Source organism: Rhyacophila brunnea, unplaced genomic scaffold (assembly GCF_057557595.1).
Source record: "Rhyacophila brunnea isolate RB1 unplaced genomic scaffold, BYU_Rbru_1.0 scaffold_6, whole genome shotgun sequence".
NCBI lineage: Eukaryota > Metazoa > Arthropoda > Insecta > Trichoptera > Rhyacophilidae > Rhyacophila > Rhyacophila brunnea.
In genome coordinates this window covers 3,868,933-3,896,690 of record NW_028233276.1, presented here as the reverse complement: position 1 = coordinate 3,896,690, position 27,758 = coordinate 3,868,933, and the positions used below count along the sequence as shown (strand labels likewise).

The following is a 27,758-nucleotide window of genomic DNA, read 5'->3' as shown; positions in this document are numbered from 1 at the left end:
ACTCCCAGCTGATTTAGCCTAGCATATTATGTGAAAACTCCCAAGCGTTTTTTGACAAAAAATCGTCGATTTAGTTTTTTTTTAATAAAGTGTGTTCTCAATGGTGTATAAAGCAATAATAAGTAATAATATTGATAGTTTACATCAAAAGAAAAAAATAATGTATCAATTTTTATTTAGAAATGAACGGATAAAACTATGTTTGAACTACAAAACAAGTGTGACAACATTTTTTTATTTATAATTGATATATCAAATTTTATAATATAATCTATTCTTTTCTAGTAACAGAAAAAAAAAACATATTATTTCTCTATGAAATAGAATTTTTATAATGTAATCAAAAAAAATCGTATAGTGTCAAGGTATTCAAGAATATTATTCAATTCACGAAATCGCAAGAGAATTCGATACAGTATCGAGGACTAACTGATATGGGAATGAAGTAATTTCAAAAAATAAGTTTCAAAGCACTAAATCATTTATAATAATATTTATTCATGTATTTTTTCACCATCCTAACAAAAGTACAGTGGCATCCATTGTTTGTTCCGGTCAGTTCATAAAAATTACAAAATTCAACGGGCGTCTCCCATGCTGTAGCATTTGGTAAACTCATGACAGTGCGACAGAAATATGTGCCTTATGCGGAGTAAATTAAAAAGTGAGGAACAAATGGACGGTGTTATGCAGTAACCAGTTAAGCAACACTTTTGTGTTTTTGCAGTTTTCGGTTTAACGACAATATGAATATGTTTTCTACGTTTTGCAAAAAAGATTGTGGTCAAATTCGGTCTGTATTGCCATCTATGAGACTTTTAAAAAAACGTGTATATACAATATAAACAAATCCATTTTGCAGTAAACGGTCATCCACCAAACAACATGGCCGCTGTTGTAAAATTGAGATGTCAAACGTTGTCGTTTTTTGCATTTTCTTACAATATCTGCCTAGTTATCGTCGCCCCACTTACTTAAATTCATTATAATTATTGTTTTATAAGTTACAGTGGAAATATAAGGCTAAGATAAGCTGAATTTAATAATAAAAAAGGGTTTTTTAGGATGTGTCACTTTCAGCCTTCACTAAACTGATTATTGCAAAAATTATGTTCTGACTTTTATGGTGCATAATCAGTTGTTTAACCACTTGACTGTTTATCCTGAGTGTGACTCGGGCACGCCTTTACTTCGCACACTGACTAGCCCGAGTCTCAGTCGGGCGTTTTTTTTATCAACTTGACAGGAATGTTTATCACGAGCTACATTCGGGAAGATCGTATTTCAACTTGTATTTGAGTGATATATGAGCCATATGACATAATAAAAGCTTTATTTACTGCCGGGCAGAGTGGGCCTGATTAGTCAATGACTTCATTGTTCATTCATAGTTATTTTTGTGTTAGGTATGTCGCATGTTATTGTAATTTGAATTTAGTTACTTTTGTTATTTTTGAGCACATTTTAGAAGTAAGTTCGTAAAAAATAAGTATATATTATTTATACTTATTAGCTTCATTTTAGTTACCAACCAATACCATCTACGGCGAATAAAGAAAGGCCTACTAGACGTGCAAAGTATGCTGCTCACATATGAATGAAAACGACAAACGAATACGGAAGGAGACGAGATTGTGATGTAGGGTTGTGTATTGAATTTTTAAAAATTTGCCATACCAAAAAGACTTATTAAAATTATTTCCGTAAAATTTAAAACATAAACCTACATATCTGTTGTGATAAAATGTAGAAAAACATTAAAAAATTTGACATTTTTCATAAAATTTTAAATATTGTAAAAAAGTGTTAATTTAATGTGAAAAAAAGTAAAACAAACGTAAAAATAAAATTTTTAATAAATTGTTTAAAAAATGTTTAAAAAAATATCTGACAATTTTTAGACACTCTTTCTCACCAAAATATAACTGGGAAGTGGTTAACCATAGACTATAGATACATATAGACGCCACCCGTTGCATTGCTAAATGAAGCTACGTGCCGTGCGTTTGGTTTGTGGGCGAGCGAACGCATTCGCCTATAAATGTTCGAGACCATAGACCATTTCGCTAGTGCTCGCCCAAAGTGCTCGCACTAGACGCTCAGAATTAAAATATAATTTTCTGTTTTTTTACGTTATATAGTATTTTTAAGCGGTCAAAATGCAACCAATTAGGTAAATATATCCATAATTTAAGTTATTTTAAAGAAACACTAGGTCACTGATATTAAAATAAATAATAATATACAAATAAATTGTCACGAACATGTATCAACTTACCTATGAAACGTAATACCATCTTCTTGCTTATCAGTACGGCTACCATATTTTAATACAACATGCAGAACCACCTTACCTACTTAATTAACTAAAAATATTTACCACTGACTTTATGTTTAACACAAAAAATAGCAAATTTAGCAACACGAACAACACGCTACGTGAAGCGATTCAGCACAATTTGCCGGCGATATTTTTGGAAACCAACTTAAAAATATGTAGACCTTTTATCTTACTCTAGCGCGTGTCGCAGAGATTATAAGGGTGCCGAATACTTTCTCACTCGCACTCATGCATCGTTTTTGTTCAGGCCTTGTGGTTAACTGATTATTGCAAAATGTGATTAACGTTTTTCATTTTATTTTGTGCTTAACTGGTAGTTGCAAAATGATTTATTGAAATATTTGGTTCATACATAAATATTGCCTTAACAATAAAAATATTGTCTTTAACAATTTATTAGTGTATTAAAAGGAGATTTTCTATAAAAATAATTTTATTGGTTTATTGGTTATTGGTGGTAATATATCTGTAGCCGGGGTGTAAAACTACATAAGTCAAAAAACAACATTTTTCAGGAGAGTGTTTTTTGTGAATATCTTTTTTTTTTCAAGAAAGCTTTGCTATTCAATTATTTTTTTTTCAGTTTATAGTTATTTTATATGTAATGAATTCATAAGATAGTATGAAATATTTAAAATAAAGTAAATAGCTGACTTATGTGTATCTACACATGAGTTTTTTTCTTGTTTGGCTGACTTATGTGATTATGGCTAATTATTAGAACATTAAAAAAAATCATATTAATAATGAAAACATTTGATTTTTATCAAGGAATACCAGATTTATTAAATATAATTAATTATTACAAAGAGGAACCTAATTTATTATAAAGAATGAGAGAGAAAAAAGAACCATCAGACATAAAAAACAAAATTTTAATTCAAAAATCCACCAAGATACAAATGAAAACCAAAAAATACATACATCATTGAAAATTAAATATAATTAATATTTCTTATAGTTTTCATGTTTCCACTAAATCTGGATGAATATCAGGTATGTTCCTGGAGGGCAGTTGATGATAAAAGTCATGAGATATACCTAGTTGGAATTAGCGGAAATAGAGATATAAGGGCATTCTTTTTGTCTTGGCTTATAGGTAAAGGTGCGTTGGTTATCTGAAATAAAGTTAAATCAGTTGTTTCCATCCTTTCTGGAACACCTCGCCGTCTTAAACACAGTGTTTTGAAAGATTCTTCTGCTTCTAGGCTTGGTTTGAAATAAACAATTCCGATTTTTTTTTATATGGGTATCTCATCTATATCTACATCTATAGGAAACCAATCGTACGGGTGGTTAATTTGACTAATAATTTTCTTTTTTTTTGTTCAATCATGGTCCGAATCAACTTCCGAAGTCTGTGAAATTCCTCCCTGTAGAGAATAGATACATAATTCTCAGTTTCCGCTTTGTTCATATTGAACATTTTTTAATGGTTAAATGTGATGGCAAGAGTATAGTGGCTTTCATAAGGTGGAAATTTATTTATGTGTTCAGAAACTTTCATCAAATTTTCATCGCTCCATTTATTTGAAAGGATATACTGATCTAGATTGGCAGTGGTTTGTGTGCCACCTACAGTTGCTTATTTTTTTATGGCGACAAGATTAACAAAATTGTCTGTTTCACCAAACGTTTTTGGAAAACAACCCTTGCATACTTTAATTTTCTTCTTCTTATTGTACCATCCCCTAGCGGAGGTCGGCCACCATCAAGGCGTTCTTATCTTTGTCGTCACTACCGCTCGTCGCTACCCGAAACAGTTCTGTGGAGCTGCACTCGTACCAATCACGGAGGTTCTTAAGCCACTAAATGCGGCGCCGTTCTCTGCTACGCTTCCCATTGATCTTTCCTTGAATGACGAGTTGGGGAATGCTGTATTTTTCTCCTCTCATAATGTGGCCGAAGTATTGTAGTTTCTTGGTTTTGATACTACGTAGAACTTCTCGGTCCTTCCCCATTCGATTGAGAACTTCAACATTTGTCACTCGGTCAGTCCAAGGAATTTTGAGGATGCGTCTATACAGCCACATCTCGAAAGCTTCAAGTCTCCGTTACATCTCTTGGTTTAGCGCCCATACTTTCATACCATAGAAAAGAATTGAGAGCACAACAACGTACCATACGCAGTCTCAGACCTAGGTTAAGATCTCGATTGCTAAGGTGGCGTCTCATTTTGAGAAAGGCGCTCCTTGCGATCTCAATTCTAGTTTTTATTTCCTGAGACTGGTCCCATTTCTCATTGACCCATGTACCTAAATATTTATAATGGGTCACGCGTTCGATTGGTTCGCTGTTAATGACAAAATTTGTGTTGGTGTTTACTTTACTTTACTTTAATTTTACTACCTTCAATATCCAAAGAATAATTATAGGATTTTAACCTAAATTTTTCCTTACTGGGATCATGAAATCTAGGTCGGTGAATGGCCATATTTTGAATGGAAATTAATGACGATATGTAAGCACTCCTTTTGTCATACTGTGTAAGATTCAAATATTCTTCACAAAGCTTGATGCGATGATTTTCCATGATTCGATCTTGGCACAACATTCTGCGTTTAGATAAAAGGAGTTGAATACGTTTTCTAATTAACTTCCCAGCCTATGAATGGTATTCTTGGCCACTGTTCCTTTTGCGTTTTTTTTCTTCACGTATACTTATGGTGTCTTTTTTTGATTGCGGAGACTTTTGTGAAACTATTACTTCAATTTCATTATGTTCCAAACCTGGTGCTATAGTGTCAGTTATAATAATGGCCTGGAGGAATATATGACGGGTCAATGACAGTCATCAGAGCTAGAGCCTTGTACTATACTTTCATTTTGGGCATACAAATAATTAAGTTCATGTGTTGAAGCCAAACATTGAAGATTCTGGCTCGATGTATCCGGATTAATGTCATTTCTGCAGTTATTGATATGGTTAGTATCACTAGAGATAAAAGCTCGATCTTGATCCAAAAACTCATATGCGGAGTCAAATGGCAACGTTTTTGCTTGTGCTGAAATTTCACAATCACATTAATATGTTGTTAACGTTAACAAGTGAAACTTAAATTCAAATTGTATATTGTGTGAAATTAAAAGCACACCCCAATAAAATTATGTTTATAAAAAAAAAACATAAAGTTACTTAAGTGTGGTAAACTTACCTTGCAACTTTATCAATGATGTTTCATTGGATAATGATAATGCAAGTATTTTTTTTTGATCTCTGACATTTTGTATTTAAGTATAACGTATTAATCAATTTAAATAGTTTACACGCCTTTCATGAGTTCAGAACATCAATACTACAACACTCAACTAAATGAACTGTCTAACGGCGACTAACACCATAAGTCATCCGTTGTTGCCACTTAAAATTTTAAATTTTGTGCATAATCACATAAGTCAGACTTATGTGTTTTTACACCCCGCTTTTCAGAGGGAAATAACTTATGTGGTTTTGTTTTTTTGTATTATAACGCCATACTAACAGAATTTGACTTATGTGTTTATACAGAAGTGTGCAGAATCACTTGGACTTATAGAATCAGTAAAAACCGAAAAATGGAATTTTTTGACTTATGTAGTTTTACACCCCGGCCATAGATATATTTTTCCTTTATTTCCAAGATGAATAGAGGCAAACTCATGGTTGCTATGGCAAAAATGAAATGGCTTTGAAAAGTAGAAGAGACATTACCAGCTCGGCAATGATTGAAGAAGATATTGTTGTATTATCAGTAGATGATAATATTGTCAATGTTATTGAAGATACCGTTCTTAGTTTTGGAGGCACGTCAAATTATAATAATACATTAAATAGAAAAATTACTAAGCTTTGTACTCAAAGATGCCAAACCCTTCTACCAATTTTTCGATAATGACGGTGCTGATTATACTGACGATGTAGAAAGGCAGAGGATAATCCAATCTTTAGATTTTGAAATATAATGGAATTCATATTTTGACACTAATTTTAAGTTTTATTCATCGGTTAAAACATAACATTTACATTTATTTTTACTGCTTCCTTTTTTATTATTACTCTTAAGTACTGTGGTAATATTTTATTTAGAATAGTACTTTTTTTATTCAGTTATTCATACTATATTGTAATAAACACATAATTTTGTAATTAATATTCTATATTTATATTGTTTTTTTAATAAGCAAAACCAAATTCGTAAATAATGGAAAATCAGTTAAGTCACACTTTTGGTGCATAGTGGAATACTGCAAAACTAAAATATTTTTTTTTTGCAACAATTACAATTTTTCAATAACCATTTACTGTATGACAACATTATTTAGGCGACAACAGGAAGTCGACCTTGTCGCGTATAGAATATTTCTCAGTGTTGTCATTTTTTGAGGAAACATATCCTGCGAAATTAGGTTTTAAGTTTATATCAATTCTATTCTCAGTAAGTTTATAAGTACATTAATTTATAAGTCTAATTATTGTTCAATAAATATCAATAGAATTTTTTTTTCAAATAATTTCACCTCTTAATTATTACTATTATATTAGGATAATTAATACAGCGTAATTATTGAATTTGGAAGGAAATATATCATTGAACCCACATTAACTGATAATATTGCTGCAGGTATTTATTAATTAAATAATTAGGAGAACACAAATTATGACTAAATAAGTAGAAGTGAAAGATATAACATATTCAATATTATATTGATGACCCAATCACATGTTTTATAATTTACAAATGATGTCTTTTATATCGTATTTTTAGTAAAATTGTTGTAGAAACACATACCTACTGTGAAAATAATTTTCTATAAATTAAATTATATCCACCTTACATATATTTTAAAACAATATGTACCTACTTATCGGTTTAAAAATACAAGGACAATTCATTAACTAACTAATGATCATTTATACTTAATTATTATACGTCTAAAAATATTAATAAAATAGATTACGATACACATAACTTTATAATATACAAACATAATTTCCAGTATTTGGGGAAATATTTCTAGTATTACAACACTGAATTTTGACATACCTGACATGACAGGAACCCGTAAAATGGGCTTGTTTAAAGTATTGTATAGGCTCGCCTTTTAAATACGACTCTTTTTTCTTCTTCGCAATAAATCAAAAGTTTACTGATAATAATTCGAACATCATTTCGTATTGTTTTAAACATCTTTTGAATATAAAAAGCTTCAAATTACGTAAATTGATAGATGCGTCCAATACGAAGTGTCAAAAATGTAATGAATAATTTGGGGGCGTTCCTAATTTGAAACCGGAAGTTCGATTAGCTGTACTGGAGGGGATTGTAGTTCACAGATTTGCCACGTAGCCAAGATGAAGTTGCCGGACATTACCTAATATATTATGCTCGCCTTTTAAATACGACTCTTTTTTCTTCTTCGCAATAAATCAAAAGTTTACTGATAATAATTCGAACATCATTTCGTATTGTTTTAAACATCTTTTGAATATAAAAAGCTTCAAATTACGTAAATTGATAGATGCGTCCAATACGAAGTGTCAAAAATGTAATGAATAATTTGGGGGCGTTCCTAATTTGAAACCGGAAGTTCGATTAGCTGTACTGGAGGGGATTGTAGTTCACAGATTTGCCACGTAGCCAAGATGAAGTTGCCGGACATTACCTAATATATTATAAACAACGGATCATATTATTAAACAAGTCTGTATACAATCACAAGGTATGTTTTCAATTAATAATTTACAAAAAAAATTATAACTCTATTCATTATCTTGACTAAATGGTGTACATTTTAACTTCAAATGCTTATAACTAAAAACTCCATTTTGTTGGATAACTGGTTACTGCATAACACCGTCCAAATAGCGCTACGTTCAATTTTATTTTGCCAATATTTATTACATTTAAGAGTTCATTGGCTGAAACAAATTGCCATTTGGTTCTAATTTCGACATAGAATACAACGGAAAAAATAATCTCACGTTAAAACAAATAATTGAAGCTTGAAACTCAAAAACGTTGTTTCCCGAAAATATTGAATTGTGGACTTGTCGCTTTTTGTAATTAGATGCCTCTTATGTTTGGCTTAGGCAGGGTTTAATTGATTTTTAATAACTAACCAATACCATTTGTAAATTGTAGTCTTGAGTTCAATAAAAACAAATACGTACGACTAACAAAGTGTAATGTTCACTATTTATGGCGGATCTTAACAGCCTACCTCCACCTTCGCTATTAGCGAATGGGCTATTAAGCTAAACACCCACGATGGCCGCGTGGCTTAAGCGCCGGTCTATAGTGTCGAGGGTCCCATGTTCGAATCCTGGGTATGGCAAGTACACATATTGTTTTTCAATTTGTGTATGAGTCAGAGTATGGACCTAATAGGTTGAGCAAGTGGCTGACATCCATTTCTCGTAAAAATAAAATCTGTTAATATAAACCTCCACTCTGTCCGCTCAGACATGGTCGAAAGATGAAAGAAGAAGACCATTTGTAAATTGTAGTCTTAGTTCAATAAAAACAAATACGTATGACTAACAGTGTTTAATGTGATCTTATCAGCTCACCCCCACCCTTCGCTGCTGTGTAATACAATATGTATCCTATAAAATCTGTTGGGGTGAAAGGAGGGTTTAAACAGGTTGAAAAGCTATCAATTACAAATATCATTTTCGGTATGTGGAAAAATCTCTGTGTTCTCCCTTCTCCGCGCTTTGAACTTGTTACAAAGGCCATTCTCAAATGATAAAAAATGTTATGTATATAATATATAAAAAAATTACCAGTCTCTAGCAATACATAATATATTGGTCACAAATTCTGAAAATCTTAGAAGATATACAGTCAAACTTGGTTATTACAATCACGGAAATAGCGAGATCTTGGATGTAATGAGGAAACATTCGTTGACATTTTAGTTTATGACTTTCTCCATATATTTATTCACTTTTATAACGAGCTACTTCTCGGATATACCGAGCAAAACTGTTCAACTGTCGATCGTTTAAAAACAACATTTTGGACCCTAAGCAATAAACTAGACCAATGCCGCCGGGATTGGATTACATTTATGACGCTAGTTAAGTGTCGTACCTAATTGCATTTAAAAATCCAAGGTTTGTGAAGTCAGTAGGTACCTACCAGCGCCGGCGGCTCAGTATTTCATTACAATAAACAACTTCTTTTGTAGTTTATGAATGCCATGCTTATTTTGGGGATTTTTACAATTGATTTCAGATTTTTTATGTTCTATGCTTAAATTGAATGTGGCGTGAAAAATAATATAAGTATAACGATATAACAAGTAATGCTTATAACGAGCAAATTCAGTCGGACCCATCTTCCTCGTAATAACCGAGTTCGACTGTATAATGGTGGTTTGTTTCCAGGCTGATCATGAAATCACGAAGCAAGCGCACAATCATGTACCGTTCGCCATGCGGCCGGCGGCTGAGGTCACCTCAGGAACTTCACCTCTACCTGAGGCTCACCTCCTCTGAGATGAGTGTGGACCTCTTCGACTTTGACCACTGGGTGCACTGCTTGGCAGAGTTCGTGCTCACTAAATGTTTCGTGACGAAGCGAGTAAGAGAATAGTACATTTTGTAAATTATAACCTCTGTAGAAGTATCAGGCAATGGAAATCGGTTATCACCTTTGCATCTTGGATAAAGTTTCTCCGAACAAAGGCAGTATACTGTGGTACCAAAGAGTTTTAACTTTTTTGTTATAACATTCAATTGTGTTTCGTCAACGAATTTAGTATTCTTGAATTGACAGTTCATTGGTGCTGCTTGTTTTGACATTTTGTAATTATGTAAATATACCAGTATTTTATGATTAATCAGCTAAATATTTTAAACAATCATGGTTTGTTGCATTAGGTTGCTTATGTACAGTCGATTACTATTGTCATGGTCTGTCCTTTCACAGGCAATTAAAACTTCATCTGTAATATAATTATATTTATATAATATGGTTTCAAACATGAACCCTAACTAAAAGAGAGATCCAGAAACTTAAGAGTAGTACAGCGTGGTATGGAGAGGTGCATGCTGGGCATAACGCGGAATGCGTGGATAAGGTAACAGACAAGGGTTTGTGATGTAATAGAGTTATATCCTCAAATGGAAATGGGCTGGCACATAGCTCGAAGAGACAATCGCTGGACAAATCTAATCATCCAGTAGTACCCAAGAGGTACAATACGACCGCAAGGTACCGGAAGTACGTGGCAACGCAACGCGCAGGACCAAGAGAAGTAGAATCAGCTTGGAGAGGCCTTCATCCAGCAGTGGATAGATTCAGGCTGATGATGATGATGATATAATATGGTTTTGTATTATTATTATCCACTTATAACACCGAGCTGTAACTTTTAAGCCGAAAATTTTATTTCCTATGATAAATTTGCAACTATGCAAATTTACCATTTCTAAAATCTGAAGATAAATGTATAATTATGTTGACATTGCTAAACCAATTCTTTTCTGCAGGACATTTCCCACGGAGTTGAAGCCGTGCCGATAGTGTGCGTGAACGACTGTGATCACACTCTACCGCAGTTTTGTGCGTACAGTACGCGCAGGATACCGACGCAAGGCGTCGATCTGAATCTGGATCCGGAGTTCCTGTGCGGCTGCGACTGTACAGATGATTGTCAGGTAATCAATTGGAATTTTACCCACTATAAAGATATCATATATCTATATCTATAAAGTCACACCACGAGAAGTCGCACCAAAGTTAGATATTGGTGCATACAAGTTTGATACGGTTGACAGTTTCATATACCTTGGATCTCTTGTAACTCGACATAATGATATTACAGAAGAAATCAACAAGAGAATCATGTCTGCGAATAAATGCTACTTTGGTCTGTTAAGACACTTTAAGTCCCGCTTACTATCTCGCCGAACTAAAAGCACTCTTTACAAGACACTTGTAAAGCCAGTGCTCACCTACGCATCGGAAACCTGGACATAACTCTGCGAAATGAACGAGCCCTGAACATCTTTGAAAGAAAAATTCTCCGCCGTATATATGGACCGATCAGGGATGGCACCAATTGGAGGAGAAGATATAATGCTGAGCTCTACGGGCTGTACGAAGATTGCAGCGCAGTTCAATCAAATAAGATTGGGAGACTGCGATGGCTAGGTCATGTGCACCGTATGAATGACAATGAACCGGCAAAGAGAGTGATGTCCAGCAATCCAATAGGACGTAGAATACGACGGAGGCCAAAGATTTGCTGGTTAGATGGAGCTGCCAGTGACTGCCATATTCTGGGGGTACCAAATTGGAAAACGGCCACACTGGATAGGGACAGGTGGAGGGAGCTGTTGGAGGAGGCCAGGACCCACACCGGGTTGTCGCGCCCCTGATGATGATGATGATAAAGATATAATCGCCATATGTACACAAATACATATTGTATGTACTTAAAACTGCAATAAATTCTTATTTACATTGCAATAAGAGTGATTCTTATAGATTTTTGTCAGCTGTCAAAAACCTTAGAAAAGTAGCCACCTTTGTCTTGAGATATTGTATGGAATAGTGTACACTCAAAATTACAAAACTTGTCCGGTGAAATATTTTATATCCATGATCTCACGTATGTTGCAGAACAAGGAGACGTGTCAATGCTGGCAAATGACTTTTGAGGGTGCTCGAGTTCTGGGCTACGACACTAACCGAGTGGGCTATCAGTACAAGAGACTTTTGGAACCAGTTCCCACTGGAATATATGAATGCAATTCTAGGTTAGTATTCTATACCATGCAGGAAATCTTTTAGATACAGATTATTATTTTATTAGCTTAAATTAATAACTCATTCACTACGGACCTGTTAATTACTATTTAATTACCACATTTAATTATCATGCTAATAGTATCTAATGGCAATGCACCAGTTGCGTTGGACGCACACAATGAGTAAAGTCAATACAGCAAAGCCCCGTTAACATGTTTAATTCAAAATTCGAAGAAATTCATCAACACTTGTGCAGCCTTATATACTTTCGTAATTTTAGCTATTTGTAGACCATAGTCTTACGCATAGAAATAAAAAAAAAACGGCTCGTTAATTTGAATGGTTTCTGTATCTAATTAATAATATTCGGAAAGCCTCATTAGTTCTATAAAATTATTTATACATGTTTACAATACAACTACATACGCGCAGTATGTATGTGTCATCGTTTTAAAAACTCACAAATTTTTGTGTTTCACTTTTGTACTCTACATAATAATGATTTGTTGTTACTTCGATAAACAGGACGGAATGTCACAGGATCATGTAGCTAATTTACTCTATCATGTATAATAAAACCGAATTAACCTTACTTTCTTCTAATCAACAGGTGTAAGTGCGCTATGACCTGTCTTAACAGGGTAGTTCAGCATCCCTTGCAGCTGAAACTTCAGGTAATTTTTGTCTTTATCGTTATATATTTACCGAATACACTTATCAGTCTATAAGACAGTTGGTACCATCGTAACAAATCATCTGTCATTTATGACTTCGTTCAACCGTTGGTTGATATGTTAATATTGTTTTTCACCAGGTTTTTAAGACTGTCAACCGTGGTTGGGGAATCAAAGCTCTGAATGATATACCACGTGGCTGCTTCCTCTGTATATATGCCGGAAACTTGCTCACAGACGCTGTTGCTAATGTGGTAAGTAAAGAGTCATTATGTCAGAATTTACACTACTGATGAGATATAATAATATGATTGCTACACTGTTACGTTGCTACGTTGTCTGGTTACACTGTTGCAGAATGCCAGAAATGAAAAAATTGATTACAATTTAATGTTATATTTTAGTTTGACATTTATATTGGGATTATTTTATAAATAGCGAACTCTCTCTCATCTTAGTCGTGCACTCATGGCTGAGGACCACATTTAAATTTCGCCATCCTTTGAGCGACCAAGGCTTTCCATCCTTCTCGATCTTCCGCTTCTCTCAGGGCAGAATGGATGGTGCCCCCAGTCAGCTCTTTCACTTGATCGCTCCATCGCGCAGACGCTCTTCCTCTGCTTCGCCTTCCCTGGAGGCTACCCAAAACTACCAATCTCTCCAAGTTGTCCTGTCTGCGCCTGGCAATATGTCCAAAAAACTGTAGAATTCTTCTCAAACATATCGTCGAGAGGCGTTCCTTTATCTTCAGTCTCTGGATGATTGACTGGTTCGTCCTGTGCTCCGTCCAAGAAATGCGAAGCATTCGGCGCCAACACCACATCTCAAAGGCATCAATTGCCTTCCGTTCTCTTGCCTTCAGGGTCCACGACTCGACTCCGTATAGAAATATCGAGAACATTAATGTTTGCACAAGCATCATTTTTGTGGCAATCGAAATTCCCCGATCTTTCCATATAGTGGTAAGGCGTGTCATCACATTTTTTGCAATCTGTGAATATTTAGTGAACAATATGTGTATACTCAGTTCTGCGCATCTATTCTATACATAAGTCATAAGTCTGCTATTGATCGCTATCGTCAGCTATCGAGGGTAGTTTTTCATATTTTTGTATCGAAGTATTAGCACTTATTGTAACAATTACAATAAGTTAGTTGTAATTGTTACAATAAGTGCTATGTTTCAACAGCACCTCTCTTGGCTGTGCTAAATTTTAGAGCGAGATAGACAGTTTTTACTGTTCGATGGCTTACTTATTGTATCAATTATAATACTTAAATACAAACATATGATAAACTACCCTCGTTAACCGCCGATAGCGGCCGATAGTAGTCTTGTGTATAGAAGAGATGCGCTGATCAATTAACAGTGTTGTCATATTATTTCAATTATTTTTTTGAACATTTAATTTGTAGATTAATCAATAAATAGAATATCTATATTATAAATTGTTAAATATTGTTACAATATTATCAGGTATACTTATCACGAAGATGTCATTCTTTCACTGGCACTACCATTGAGTGGCTTATTTCTTAGCTCTGGCATCGTAGTTGAATACGTTACCGATATTTTTCACTAGTCGGTTTTTATTTTGCATCATAATTAGATTTTTTATAGACATTTTTCGGCACCTGTGTTTTATAAGGTCCTACCTACCTACCACTTATCATTATTAATCACATGTTAGCAGTGGCAGCATTAGGTTATTTAGAATATTTTTCAGTATGACTTTATAAAGATATTAAGTTTTTTAGACGAGCACATTAGAAAATATTAATTGGTCTTGTGTTACTCAAATGAATTGCTTTGAAATTTGATAGTTTTCATAACATGGTGAGCACCAAATCCCATAAAAGCAATTAGGAAATCAATAAATTTCGTTTTATCTGAGAGGCTGTAAAAAACCATAAAACAAAATTGCATAACATAATATTTTGGAGCATTTTAAAAGGGCGGCATTCACAAAGCCCACTTGAATGTTTTCAATGCATAGGTACTGTGAAAAATTTTATAATTTACGACTTGTTAATTTATAACAAATACAGTTCACTTTCATTGCCGGCGGTTCCGAGCAGTGACATAATATTTTACTGACGTATTTACATATTACCGACTAATAAAAAATATTATGAATGTAGTCATCACTTATTTTCGTCTACCTTGACCTAATTTTTACGTTTTCGTGGATTGACACATGGGGTCAATTCTATATTATATAGGGCGGCAGCGGACCTGTTAATATTATCTACTTAATAGAATTTGAATTTAATTCTAAAAACTCACAAAACTTAAACCATTAGAATTTAAATATTGTTATGATAAAGTGCATATAAAATATCATGATTACCGCTTTTATTTCTTCAATATTTTAATATTAATAGGTTTTGTTCGTTCGTTTGACATTTTTTTTTAAATGTATTTGACAAGTAATTTCTGGAAAATCAGAATTTAAAGAACGGCATCACTTCCTATCACCAAAGGGATGTTATCATGTTTTTATTATTTTGTTCAGCTGTCGACTATGCATAGGGTTCATAATTAGTAAGTTTTACATAATGTCGACATCTTTGCATTTCCACCGAAATCTATGGAGACTAACTTCTCACGTACATTTAATTTTTTTTATAAAATATGTAACGGTGTTGACGCGATTGCATCTTTGTGATTAGGACGGTGTCAACGAGGGTGATGAATTCTTGGCGGAGCTGGACTACATCGAGGTTGTTGAAAGACTGAAGGAGAGTTACGAATCTGACGTGCCCGACGAGGATAAAATACTCGACCAGGAGGTGAGCACCACAACTTGTGTATACACTGAGACTATAATCTTGATGTGCCATGGCTCAAAACATTACTTACACAAAACATCAAAAAATGTGATGAAGGTGGCGAATAGAGCTAGTCCATACAAATATTATAAACAGTTAAAGGGTAAGCGGAAAGAAATATCATTGTCCACAGAAATTGCTAAATGAGTTAATGATGCCATCTTGTGGAGAATGTTGTAAGCTTAAATTAGATGGCATACTTGGAAAAAAATAATAAAAATCATTGTCCAAACACTGACCTCAGAAAGAAAACATTGAAATTCAAAAGAATGATCATTATCACAAACATTTGACAAAGAATATTTTTTTTTAATTTCCAAAACTATATACATATTTAACTAGAGTGAAATGTGTTTGTAATTAATATTAAATTGACATGTATGATTACTTTTAATTCGTGTAATAAATGGTTATAACCTTTACTCTGTGGAGGCCCATAATATGATCCTATTAGGATCGGACATGGTCGGAAAAAAAAAATGGTTAGAACAAGGAAGTTATTAAGTTTCTTAACTTTGTATCAAAACTGAATTAGTGTGACAATGATCTTTCTTTCCGCTTGCCCCTTTTTTTAAAAGTTTTTTTTGCCCAAACCAGGTAACAAATTTTACGACGGTGATCAAAAGCAAGTGATAATTTGACACGAACATGATTTTATTAAAATTAAGTCACTTAAGTGAATGCAAATTGGGCGGTTACGGTGTCGGCTTATAGTGTCATGGGTCCCGGGTTCGAATCCCGGTTCTGGAAAATTCACATGTTGTTTTTCAATGTGTGTTTGAGCCCAGAGTACGTGCCTATTAGGTTGAGCAAGTGGCTACCGCTCATAAAAAAAAAATCTGTTAATACAATCTCCACTCATATGATCCTTTTAGGGACATGATAAAAAATTAAATGTATTTTATACATTATTCTGAATACCTACCTCAGAAATATACATAGGTATTACTTAAAAGTCAAATTTTGAATCTTTGAGACATTGAACCGCTGTAATTTTTTTTTACCATTTTCAATCATGAGAAGGTCATATGGGCCTCCACTGAGTGGGGGTTGTATTAACCGGTTCTTTGCCTTCAGCGAGTTATCTCGCTTTATGAAGCCGTGATCGATAGGCCACACATACAAATTTATTGAGTTATCTCGTCTGGTTACTAGCCACTGTTTGCATATACTAAAAAATTAAACACAGTGAAATCTGTTTGAATAATTATTATGAAATATTAAGTCACAAATTATCGGTATTACAGCGATTGTTGTAAGGGTTTTGCTCTACATTCAATGTGTGTCGTTAAAAATCTGTGGTCTATCAGATACTGCCATAGTAATTGCTGGCCATAGACGTACAGTTATAGTAACAGGTTGAACATGCCAGTTAATACGTAATACACGGTGCGATATAGACTAATAACTCAGTATTCAAATTTTATTTATTGTATGTAGTGAATATTACAAATAATTTAAGACGTTCACAACATAAATTAATATACCTAATTGTGAATGACAATGTCGGTAAATCTAAATAAAATTTACGTATATATGTATTTTAATAATATCATATAAATTAATTATTATACTGATGATTGATGTAAATATAATTTTGTGGCATGTTTAAATTTATTGTATATAAAATCAATACCTTTATAAATATTACCGTTTTCTAAAAATATGACCAAATAGATAAATACTGACTCATATGTCCATTAAAGGGAATAATTTATTCAAAAGAAAAGATTATAGTATATATTTTATATTTACACGAATGTGTATAATATTGTTTCGGTGAATCGATAAAATACACAATCCACTAGCGAAATCATGATTTATTTTACTAACGTCATTGGTGTGTATTTTATGTCAATTTGTTTCTAATAAAAACAATTATAATCATAATAAATTCAAAGTAAAATTATTTGTGTATCAATATCGTTCAAGTATAGCCTACTTAAAACTAATTTAAACACTACCCCTGTGTATTATCTCCGCGAACTTAACCTCCATAGTTTTTGACACTTGCCAGAGCAAGGCAGACCACAGACAATAACTGTACGTATATGGGCACGTCTGTTGACAGTTCGACAGATTTAAACGGGGTAGTTTGAGCTGATCTGTGGTGTGCCCACTAACGTACAGTTATTGTCTGTGCCATGTTCAACCTGCTACTCAAACTGTACGTGTATGGCCACCTAATATCATGAGGTATAAAAAAGGTTTTTGATTTTATGATAAATGGATGTTTGTCGAGTCCAAATACACATTGAAAAAAACAACATGTAAAATTTTTGTTAGATCCGGAATTCGAATCCGGGACCCATGACATTATAAGTCAACATATCGTCACTGTTCTGGCAGAAAACACTAATTCGAAAAAATGACATATTGAGTTAGTACCAAAATGTTCCCTATTTCTAACTTTACCGTCTGGAAACCTTCTTAATAAATAAACAGTCTTTATTTTAAAGTCATCATTTTTACGATTACTTAACGGCCCACGTGCTCGTCGTAGGTCAAAATTGAGTTTTTATCGTATTTTCAAACCATGATCCTGGACACTCCTTAAACGTTGTAGATAATCTATTTATATAATTTTGAAGCCTTATTATCCTTTATAGTTATTTTAAACATTTGATGACTGCATAAAGTATTTTTGTTACATAAAATAGTATTCCTTTAAACCTCTCGCTCTAATGTTTTAGAATATAGTCATATTTCGATACATAACTGTGCAGTGGTGTTAAGATTTTTTACATTTATTAATTTTTAAACGCATTTATAAAACCATTAGTATAATTTATTATGAGATAATTTTTGTAAAATATTCACGATAAAAAATTATATTGATAATCTCTGTGATCCCAAATTTGACAAGAATTAGGCATTTTATTATTCAAAAAATCAGCAAAACACATTTGAAGATGATTCTAAAGATATTTATTATAAGCTATGTCTTTGACCATTCAAGTGTGATAAACATTTTATAAATAATGATTGATTTATAATAATTATTGACCTAAGAATAAGGTAGTGTTTTTTTGAAATACGCCATTTCTTTTGACATTCCCCAGTGGTTAAGCTACAACATACGGCCGTAGCCATAAATTGACAAACTATAATTGAAGTAGGGAGTAAAATGATATTGACGCGCGTGTTTGAACATGTACCGTTTAAAAAAAAATTCGGTTAGGTACATGTTCAAACACGCGCGTTAACATAATTTTACTCCCTACTTTAATTATAGTTTGTTAATTTATGGCTACGGCCGTATGTTGTAGCTTAACCACTGGGGAATGCCAAAAGAAATGGCGTATTTCAAAAAAACACTACCTTATTCTTAGGTCAATAATTATTATAAAGCAATCATCTTCAAATGTGTTAATCTTGCCGATTTTTTGAATAATAAAATGCCTAATTCTTGTCAAATTTGGGATCACAGAGATTATCAATATAATTTTTTATCGTGAATATTTTACAAAAATTATCTCGTAATAAATTATACTAATGGTTTTATAAATGCGTTTAAAAATTAATAAATGTAAAAAATCTTAACACCACTGCACAGTTATGTACCGAAATATGACTATATTCTAAAACATTAGAGCGAGAGGTTTAAAAGAATACTATTTTATGTAACAAAAATACTTTATGCAGTCATCAAATGTTTAAAATAACTATAAAGGATAATAAGGCTTTAAAATTAGATAAATAGATTATCTACAACGTTTAAGGAGTGTCCAGGATCATGGTTTGAAAATACAATAAAAACTCAATTTTGACCTTCGACGAGCATGTCCCCCCTTAATAAACTCACATGATAGACCATTATTTCAAACATTTTAACAACTTCAAAGTGAAATTACTCAAAACTAGTATTCCAGTTAGTGTGTTCTGCCAGAACAGAGACGATATTACATACTGCTTGGCCGTCATGGGCGTAATGAAGTAATATGAACTTTATTTATTATAACCTTTGATAATGATTCCAGAATATGTAAGGTGAATTGGCAACTACAGTAGAATTAATGTTGCCTGACTTGAAAATTGCAGCGTATTTTTGACATCTTGCTTTGTTTGCTTATCTTTATTTTATTATTGCGGTTTTACATAACCGTTCATATAAATAATGATAGTTCAGTGTATAGAAAAACTTCTTTTAGATTCCTATCACTGACAAATAAATCTCAGAGTATGAGTGTTATGGTTGTCACAAATAAATCTGTAATAATATGAAATGATGTGGAGCTAATTCAATCATTACCTTACAGTAACCTTATATTATTGCTTAGAAAACGGTTCCTCACAAACATCTTTGTACTAATGATTTAATATTGTATTTGAAGATTATTTTACAATTATTGTTATGTATTACAATAATAATTGTAAAATTATATATATATATATATATTAAATATATATTATGTATTATATTATATGTAGGATGAATCGAACACCTCTGACGAAGAGGAAAAACAAGAAGAGCCGCAGCAAGAATCGAGAACCAAGAAAGACGGCCCTCCCGGAGAGTCGGACGAGGAGTTCACTCCTTCGTGCTTTGTTCCTACTGACGAAGCAGGGTATTATTATTTCAATATTGTTTATAGGTTATTGCTGGCAACGTGTTATCTACAAAATCCATTTGTACGATTAATCAAAATGAACAACTGTACTAATAATGTACACCGACCAATAATTATTAACCTACGTATTCTATAAAGCTCGACTGAACTAAGCCTCATTTTTTGTGAAAAATAGCTACCAGTCGTTAAAAAAAGACGCAGATTGTACTCATTTTATATTAGTAAAAATAAATAATGGTGGTAGCTGTCAATTCTTGGGGCAAGACATTGTGCTATAAACATGCCACATTAGTGTAAACTTGTTAAATGATTTATCTCGGAAGCGGTGCTGAGTGAGAGAAAGCGAGACAATAGGCGAGAATAGCAACCATAACAATATTGTGTGTAACAAATTTGCCTGCGTAGTTCATGCGTACTGTAAGAGATCTGTGCATGTTCAAACACAATGTGTAATGTTTATTACACATAATTTAATAATCTGAGTGCATCTAAGAGGCACCCAGGCCAATTATTGGCGTTTTATCCTCGTCAACTGTAGTACTCGCGTTTGTATACCGTACACGTATAACGAACGGCCCTTCGTCTCTGAGGGAAGAATGAAAAGAAAATAACAGAGGGAAATAGTGGTTTCTCCTTAGTATTAACAGAGTCAGTACTGCAAAATATATTTTTTTTATGCTGATGAAGAGGGTAGTAAATGGCCTCGCTTTTGTCTCGTTTCCTACTGTAGGAAAAAAAATAATTATCAACTAAGGATGCTTTAAGAGCAATATTACTTGTGGTCTCCAAAATTCCGCGGGGATCATTGTGTAGAGATTTTACCTATCTCTACAATTGATATGTCTATGCTCATTTTTAGAGCATGGACATGGACAATAACAAGACTGAAACGTAATAAGTTAAAAGTATCATTATAAACGTGTACGTGTTCATCAGAGATTAATATATTTTTGTGTATCCTGTGTGTGCTTTATACGAAATACCAAACTATATAAATTCTCCCGCGTCTTTCCCATATAATATCACATCGACACATCTAAACGCAACCTGTCAGAACATATAATATTTGTCATCAAGTTTGCGTGTCTGCTCATATAATTAGTGCATTACACGACCAACTTATCCCTTGATGACATAATTTTACTTGCTTTTCTGAATAGCTATTTTGGTTTTTTCTTAACATGGTTCCGATATGTTGACGAAATATGAAATATCACTCTTGGTAAGTTTCCTTAGGTATAGTATATCAAGTCTAAAAACATGCAGTATCTATGTTGGGTTATTGTCAAAAATATTCAATTGGTCTTTCTTCTGTTTCTGTCAATAGGAGGAGAAGGAGTGCGAGACAAACAAGGAAAAAAACTAAATCTAAGGACAAGGTAGTACTGAACATGCCGAAGACACCGGAGGATATCAATAAAATCATAGGAGTCGAAAGTAAACCTATGGAGGTAGATGAGCCAGTCAAAGACAAATTGGAATCCGAGAATGACAAATGTATTGAAGAAATGAATCAGAAAGTTGATAAGCTGGAGGTGTCTGATAAAGAGGGAAAAAAAGAGGACAAAGCGGGTGATGATGCAGTTGTTGGAGTGACAGATAAAGATAAGGAAGTAGGTGAAGATAAAACACCTAAAGCGACAGAGAAAGAAAATATCTTTGATGTCGATGCGGAAGATGAAAAGAAGCAAAAAGAACTGAATGAAAAGGCTGAAAAGGAGAGGATTAATGTCGACAAGATGAATGAGGATGACATGATCACAATTAGTGATGATGAAGATGGTTAGTCCCATTATTATTGATTTTCTCTTTCATTTCTATATTTCTGTTCTATATTTTTCAAAAATATTAGTCTAGCCAAAACGTCTTGCAAGCATTTGAAATGTTATGGATTATGTAAACAAATACGAATGACTATCGATATTAATAATACATCTCATGGTAATATCAACAACGTTGACATTTAATTTCGTAAACACACATCTCAGTATGGTACAAAATTATTGCCATGTCAATAGAAAGTACCATTAATCCTGTACAGTAAAACCTCGTTAACCCGGCCGCCGCGTAAGTTTCAATATGAAAGAAGCCCCGTCTGCGGTACGGTTTTTCTAAATGCTGTTCTTCGCTGTATTATGATAAATACGGCAATTAAAAATAGCTGGTATAGCTGTTATCATGCCTAGATACATAAGGTTCGAAGTGCCACACTAAAAAATAGAATCGATTGTTGAATTTAGCTGCGTTTACTTTAATAAAATCATCCATAGTCCCTTGAACCGAAAAATTACGGAGCCATATTTGATGTCGTCAAAACGCGTCGCTCTGATTGTGCGCCCATAAAGTTTAATAAATCAGTCACACTAATTTTATTTTAGTCATGTTAGAAACACTTAAAAATGCCATTAAAAATATTGAAAATAATAGCTTTTATTGTGTCGCATATTATTACATGTTTTATGGGTCGCGTAAAGTTGAGTCCACACTGGTTGAAATATTATAATAATTTCTTTGGTTCTTTTTTGAGTGTAATTTTGATTTTTACTAGATTAAACTTTTCAGTTTTATTGAGCATTGTGTTATGTTAGTGATTGTCGTTTTATGTTTTATAAAAAAAAACAATATTTATTTCGTAAAATCTGCGTAATTTTTTCTAAATGCTATAAAAACATTTTTTGCGTGAGGTTTTAAAATTTTATAAACATTAAATTGCATGCAAAGATAATATGTAATATAGTTGAAAAGTCAATATTCCATGATTTATATTTTATATTATGTTGTATACCCGTGTTTTTTTTTATACTTGGGCATTTTCGCCAAAGTTTGTACATGTTTGAAATTTGGGTAATTTTATTTTTTCACTCAAATTAACCATTTTTATATAGCTAGCAGATTCTTTGTTCTATTGGTGAATTAGTGACTGCAATTTTTCAGCAAAATATTGATTAACTCTTTTACTCCCAGCTGATTTAGGCTCCTTTCATCCAATATTTTCGAATGCGATTTTACGCCAGATATATAATACGCCCGTATAATTGCGTTCATCCAAATTTTGTATATAAGCATCTCGCCGAATCCGTACACCGAATGCCCCTCTACCATAACTTTAGCGAACCGATTGCTAAATTTGTCAGAGTTGATGTTTGACAGATCAACTGACAGCCCGCGTTTGTTGATAATTGTCATACCTAGGTACTTGTTTTCTTCCGTATTTCATTATGATTCAGTGAATTATTTTGATTATTGTCTAATGATATTATCTATTTTACAATTGATCCTATAATTCGTGCTTCATTTTATTCAATCATGAATGCTTTATTTATAGGTACTAAACTTTGCTTTCCCAGATTTCGTAAAAGCGGCGACGCTTTCGAATTTAAGAGTCTCGTTAGTAAATACACATCAAACGCAGATTCATGAAAATGAAATAAATATAATATAATATTTTTAACAACTCAATTCACATGATTATGCTGGAATCGATTTATGCATAATAATTATATGGTAGGTAGGCATACTATCATGATAACCATTTTCTTTCATTTGTTTATATTGTAATGATTATATTTATTCAATAACGTTTATTCGGCATTCGGATTATCCGGCCATAATGTACATAGTATTAATCGAAAAATAAAAGAAATAATATGAAAGTATGTAATAGCGACAATGACATATTAATGTCATTGAATAGCGAGTTGAAAATATGTGGACTACTAGGGCTACCTAGCGGCAAAATGTGAAAAAATATCGTTTATTTGACAATTAAGTGCACATAGACATCAAAAACTGACCATAAAGAAAAAATATGTTTCTGTTTTAATATAAGGAATACTTGTTTTACATAGACGTGCATGTACAAACACCGTTATTTGAATGGAGCATTATAGAACACCGCGGCACCCGAATATACAAAGTCGCAGACAAGTGGGTGAACACTCGACAAGTTTTATTGCGGCAATAAACGGTTCCGGCGTAAGGTGAGACCGTCGTAAACCATTCGGTTTTGCTCAATTCCATGGATACCCTGTTAGCCTAGCATATGTGAAAACTCCCAAGCGTTTTTTGACAAAAAATCGTCGATTTAGTTTTTTTTAAATAAATAATTCTACACATGTTTTAAAAATTTGAAACTTTTTTTGTGTGTTCTCAATGGTGTATAAAGCAATAATAAGTAATAATATTGATAGTTTACATCAATAAAACAAAAGAAAAAAAATGTATCAATATTTATTTAGAAATGAACGGATAAAACTATGTTTGAACTACAAAACAAGTGTGACAACATTTTTTTATTTATAATTGATATATCAAATTTTATAATATAATCTATTCTTATCTAGTAACAGAAAAAAAAATAAACATATTATTTCTCTATGAAATAGAATTTTTATAAAGTTATCAAAAAAATTGTATAGTGTCAAGGTATTTAAGAATATTATTCAATTCACGAAATCGCAAGAGAATTCGATACAGTATCGAGGACTAACTGATATGGGAATGAAGTAATTTCAAAAAATAAGTTTTAAAGCACTAAATCATTTATAATAATATTTATATTCATGTATTTTTTCACCATCTTACCAAAAGTACAGTGGCATCCATTGTTAGTTCAAAAATTACAAAATTCATTTTTTAATGTGATATATGAATCATAAAACAACTAAAAGAAATATCAGAATTTAAAATGTGTTATAAAAATAATGTTTTATTATTTTTATGACCCTCTTTTGTCTCAAGTTCGACAGCAGAGCAATTATGACTTCTGAGTTAATAGGGTATGACATAATTATAAATAATGCCGACACTAAAATAAATGTTACTCACACTCAACACACAGTGAATATAATGCTTTGTCTACACCAGACGAAATATGACAGGAAAAAATTTGGAATAAATCGTAAATTTGGTTCCAAACTTTCGGCCGATGGATCGGCCCAGATGGAGTTTTCGCATAGGTATGTATGGTGGGCCGAAATATCAGCCGAATGGGAGTAAAAGGGTTAATACAATATTTATATCATTTTTATTATGAAATTGGGCATAATAAGTTTCCGTGACCGACGAAACTAAGCTTATAAAACATGAATGAGACACTTTTTATCACTTAAAAGAGCTCTATTAGATGAAAAAAACCATACACTTAAAAATAAAACTACAAATAGTCAAAAAATATTATTGAATTTTAATTCTTGGGCACATTTCGTTCCACTCCGTTACCCTATGTCTATAATGGCAGAGCATTTTTCCTTTAGTATTTGAAAAAACCAATCAATGTTCGTTCTGCTATTTTTTTAAAGACAGTAATTACTTTTACTAAATTTCATTGGAAAAATACATAAGTTTAATAATCAAATGAAAAATAGTTAACGTTCAACTTTTTTGGGACATTTTCGGAATGGAACGAAATGGTAACGGAATGTAATTTGTAAAGCTAAAGTTACATGTTACCATAAAAACAAATTTTTGTTTTATGAAATTTATTTGAATTTTTAGATAGTCAGATTCAACGTGCGTCACAATAACAAAACAAATCAAACTTAATCACTAAAATAGACATATTTTATAATAAATTTCACAATACTAATAAAATAAGGTAGGTACTAATTTTGACACACTATACATTACCATAACTTTTATTTGGCATTTATATTATTTGTAACTCAGATCAAAAATATTTTAAAGCAAATTAACAATATATGAAAAAAATTAAATCAGCAAGGGATTCGGACGCGAGTTCCTAGCGCGGCACGGAGTATATAACTTTTACGAAAATAATTACAGTCAAACTCGGTTATTACTATCTCGGACATAGCGAGATTTCGGATGTAATAAGGAAACATTTGTTGACATTTGGCTTATGATTTTCGCCATACATTTAATTTATTCACTGATATAACGAGCAACTTATCGGATATACCGAGCTAAAATACTGTTAATGTGTCGATCGTTTAAAAACATTTCGACCCTGAACGGCAGAATGTGAATGATACTGCAACCACTACTTTCAGAGTACCAACGAATGTCGATGTCTGTGGGAGGGTAAAACAGAATTTTGAAGATTTTAAGACAGGTGAATTTACATATGCTATTATGAAACTAAAAATAGTATGAGGTGGCATTTTTATCATTGTTCTCTGTCTTACACTGTAATATCTACCCACGTGTCTGTCAATCAGGTAGGCGTTTCTCAAATTTTACAAAACGTATTAGAAGTTCCGGAAAACATAAAAGGCTGTGATCACTGTTGAAAAGATTGTGTGTTGCCAATATTTTTATAACTGTTGTCTGTTTTAGCTCTAAGAGAACCTTCAAGATTCACAGCGCCCGAAGGACTTAATGAAGATGAATATACTCCAAAGTACAAGTGAGACTATATTACAATGTTTTTTTGGGACAAGTGTTTTCATAATAGTATGTAATTGATTAAAAATTGATAATTTAATGAAATTATTTTAGGTCAGTGAGAAATCTCTTTGGGCCCGACGAGGCTTGCTTCATAATGGACGCAAAGGTTCAGGGAAATCTTGGTAGATATCTAAATGTAAGTATTGACACCAGCATGTTAATTGACGATAGAGGGAAGTGAAACACTTACAGTAAGTCCTTGACTTACATGATTAATTTGTTCTGAAGATGTTCGTGTAAGTCGAATAAACTTGCAATAACTTAAATCACGCAATTTTTTAAGTGATAAGTGTTAGTTTCAAACGATAAGTGAAAATAAAATGGAACTACATACATACATTTAAAACTGACTTTGGTCAGTCTGTACGCACAGGTCATGTGCGTGTCAGCTGACTAAATGATTGAGCTGATTGAGAAAAATGTATTACAATTTGTATGGGGACGATGTAGTAATTTAATGGTGAACTAGTTATAAGCACTAATTACCAAGTAATCAGACATCCAGTTAGATACCTACCAAGAATAAAATACTTAAATAAGAATGTTGTTCCATACGAAAATCTAATCTAGAGTCATACAAATTCACAGTAAAAAACGGGTATGTAGGTGTGTATGGTATTTAAAATAAAATTCTCACATTGACGCTGGTTAGATAATTACTTTTTAATTACCACATTTAAATAGCATGCTAACTATATTGAATGGCCACCTAATCGTTACGCGCTAGGTGCGTCTTTAGCGTCCAATGTGTATTAATATTCTATTAAGGTGATTCATCAGTGAAACGGCAAATAATTTTCAACCATAAGCGCGACGAAATTTTGCACTCGCTCCCATTCGGAGAGAGAATGTAGACCTGGAAACACGTCATTTCGCTTCGTGATGGCGACGGCCGTAATAATTCTTAAATCGTGTAAAGATGACTTAAAACGTTACCCATTTACTTTAAAAAGAAAACATGTCAATGAATATATTATTATTGTTACTGATAAAACAATAAACAGAACATTAAATGGACACATGTTGGATTTATAAGACAAATTATATTTGGTTTGACATGCCTCATTTGCACCCGCGACCCGCAATCCGCGCATCGCCCAGCGACGATCTTTTTAGACCATGTCTCAACTGAGGTATGGCCTTAACAATAATAAAAATGTCAAGTGAACTCATTAAGTCAATTAGTGAA

At 32.9% G+C, this 27,758-nt stretch overlaps 1 protein-coding gene and 1 long non-coding RNA gene across 2 annotated transcripts in view; both read left to right on the top strand.

Moving 5' to 3' along the window:
* The window catches only part of LOC147065109 (uncharacterized), a 459,822-nt gene that overhangs the window by 256,963 nt on the left and 175,101 nt on the right, over positions 1–27,758 (top strand). The gene's annotated exons all lie outside the window — the stretch shown is intronic.
* LOC147065113 (uncharacterized) overlaps positions 1–27,758 on the top strand; it is a 70,662-nt gene that overhangs the window by 41,267 nt on the left and 1,637 nt on the right. The window contains exons 22-31 of the mRNA XM_085956768.1: positions 9,714–9,909; positions 10,821–10,988; positions 11,956–12,092; positions 12,695–12,758; positions 12,899–13,012; positions 15,432–15,551; positions 20,022–20,158; positions 21,489–21,943; positions 26,459–26,528; positions 26,621–26,705. Of these exons, the coding sequence (XP_085812894.1) occupies positions 9,714–9,909; positions 10,821–10,988; positions 11,956–12,092; positions 12,695–12,758; positions 12,899–13,012; positions 15,432–15,551; positions 20,022–20,158; positions 21,489–21,943; positions 26,459–26,528; positions 26,621–26,705 (1,546 nt within the window). The remainder of the gene's footprint in view (positions 1–9,713; positions 9,910–10,820; positions 10,989–11,955; positions 12,093–12,694; positions 12,759–12,898; positions 13,013–15,431; positions 15,552–20,021; positions 20,159–21,488; positions 21,944–26,458; positions 26,529–26,620; positions 26,706–27,758) is intronic.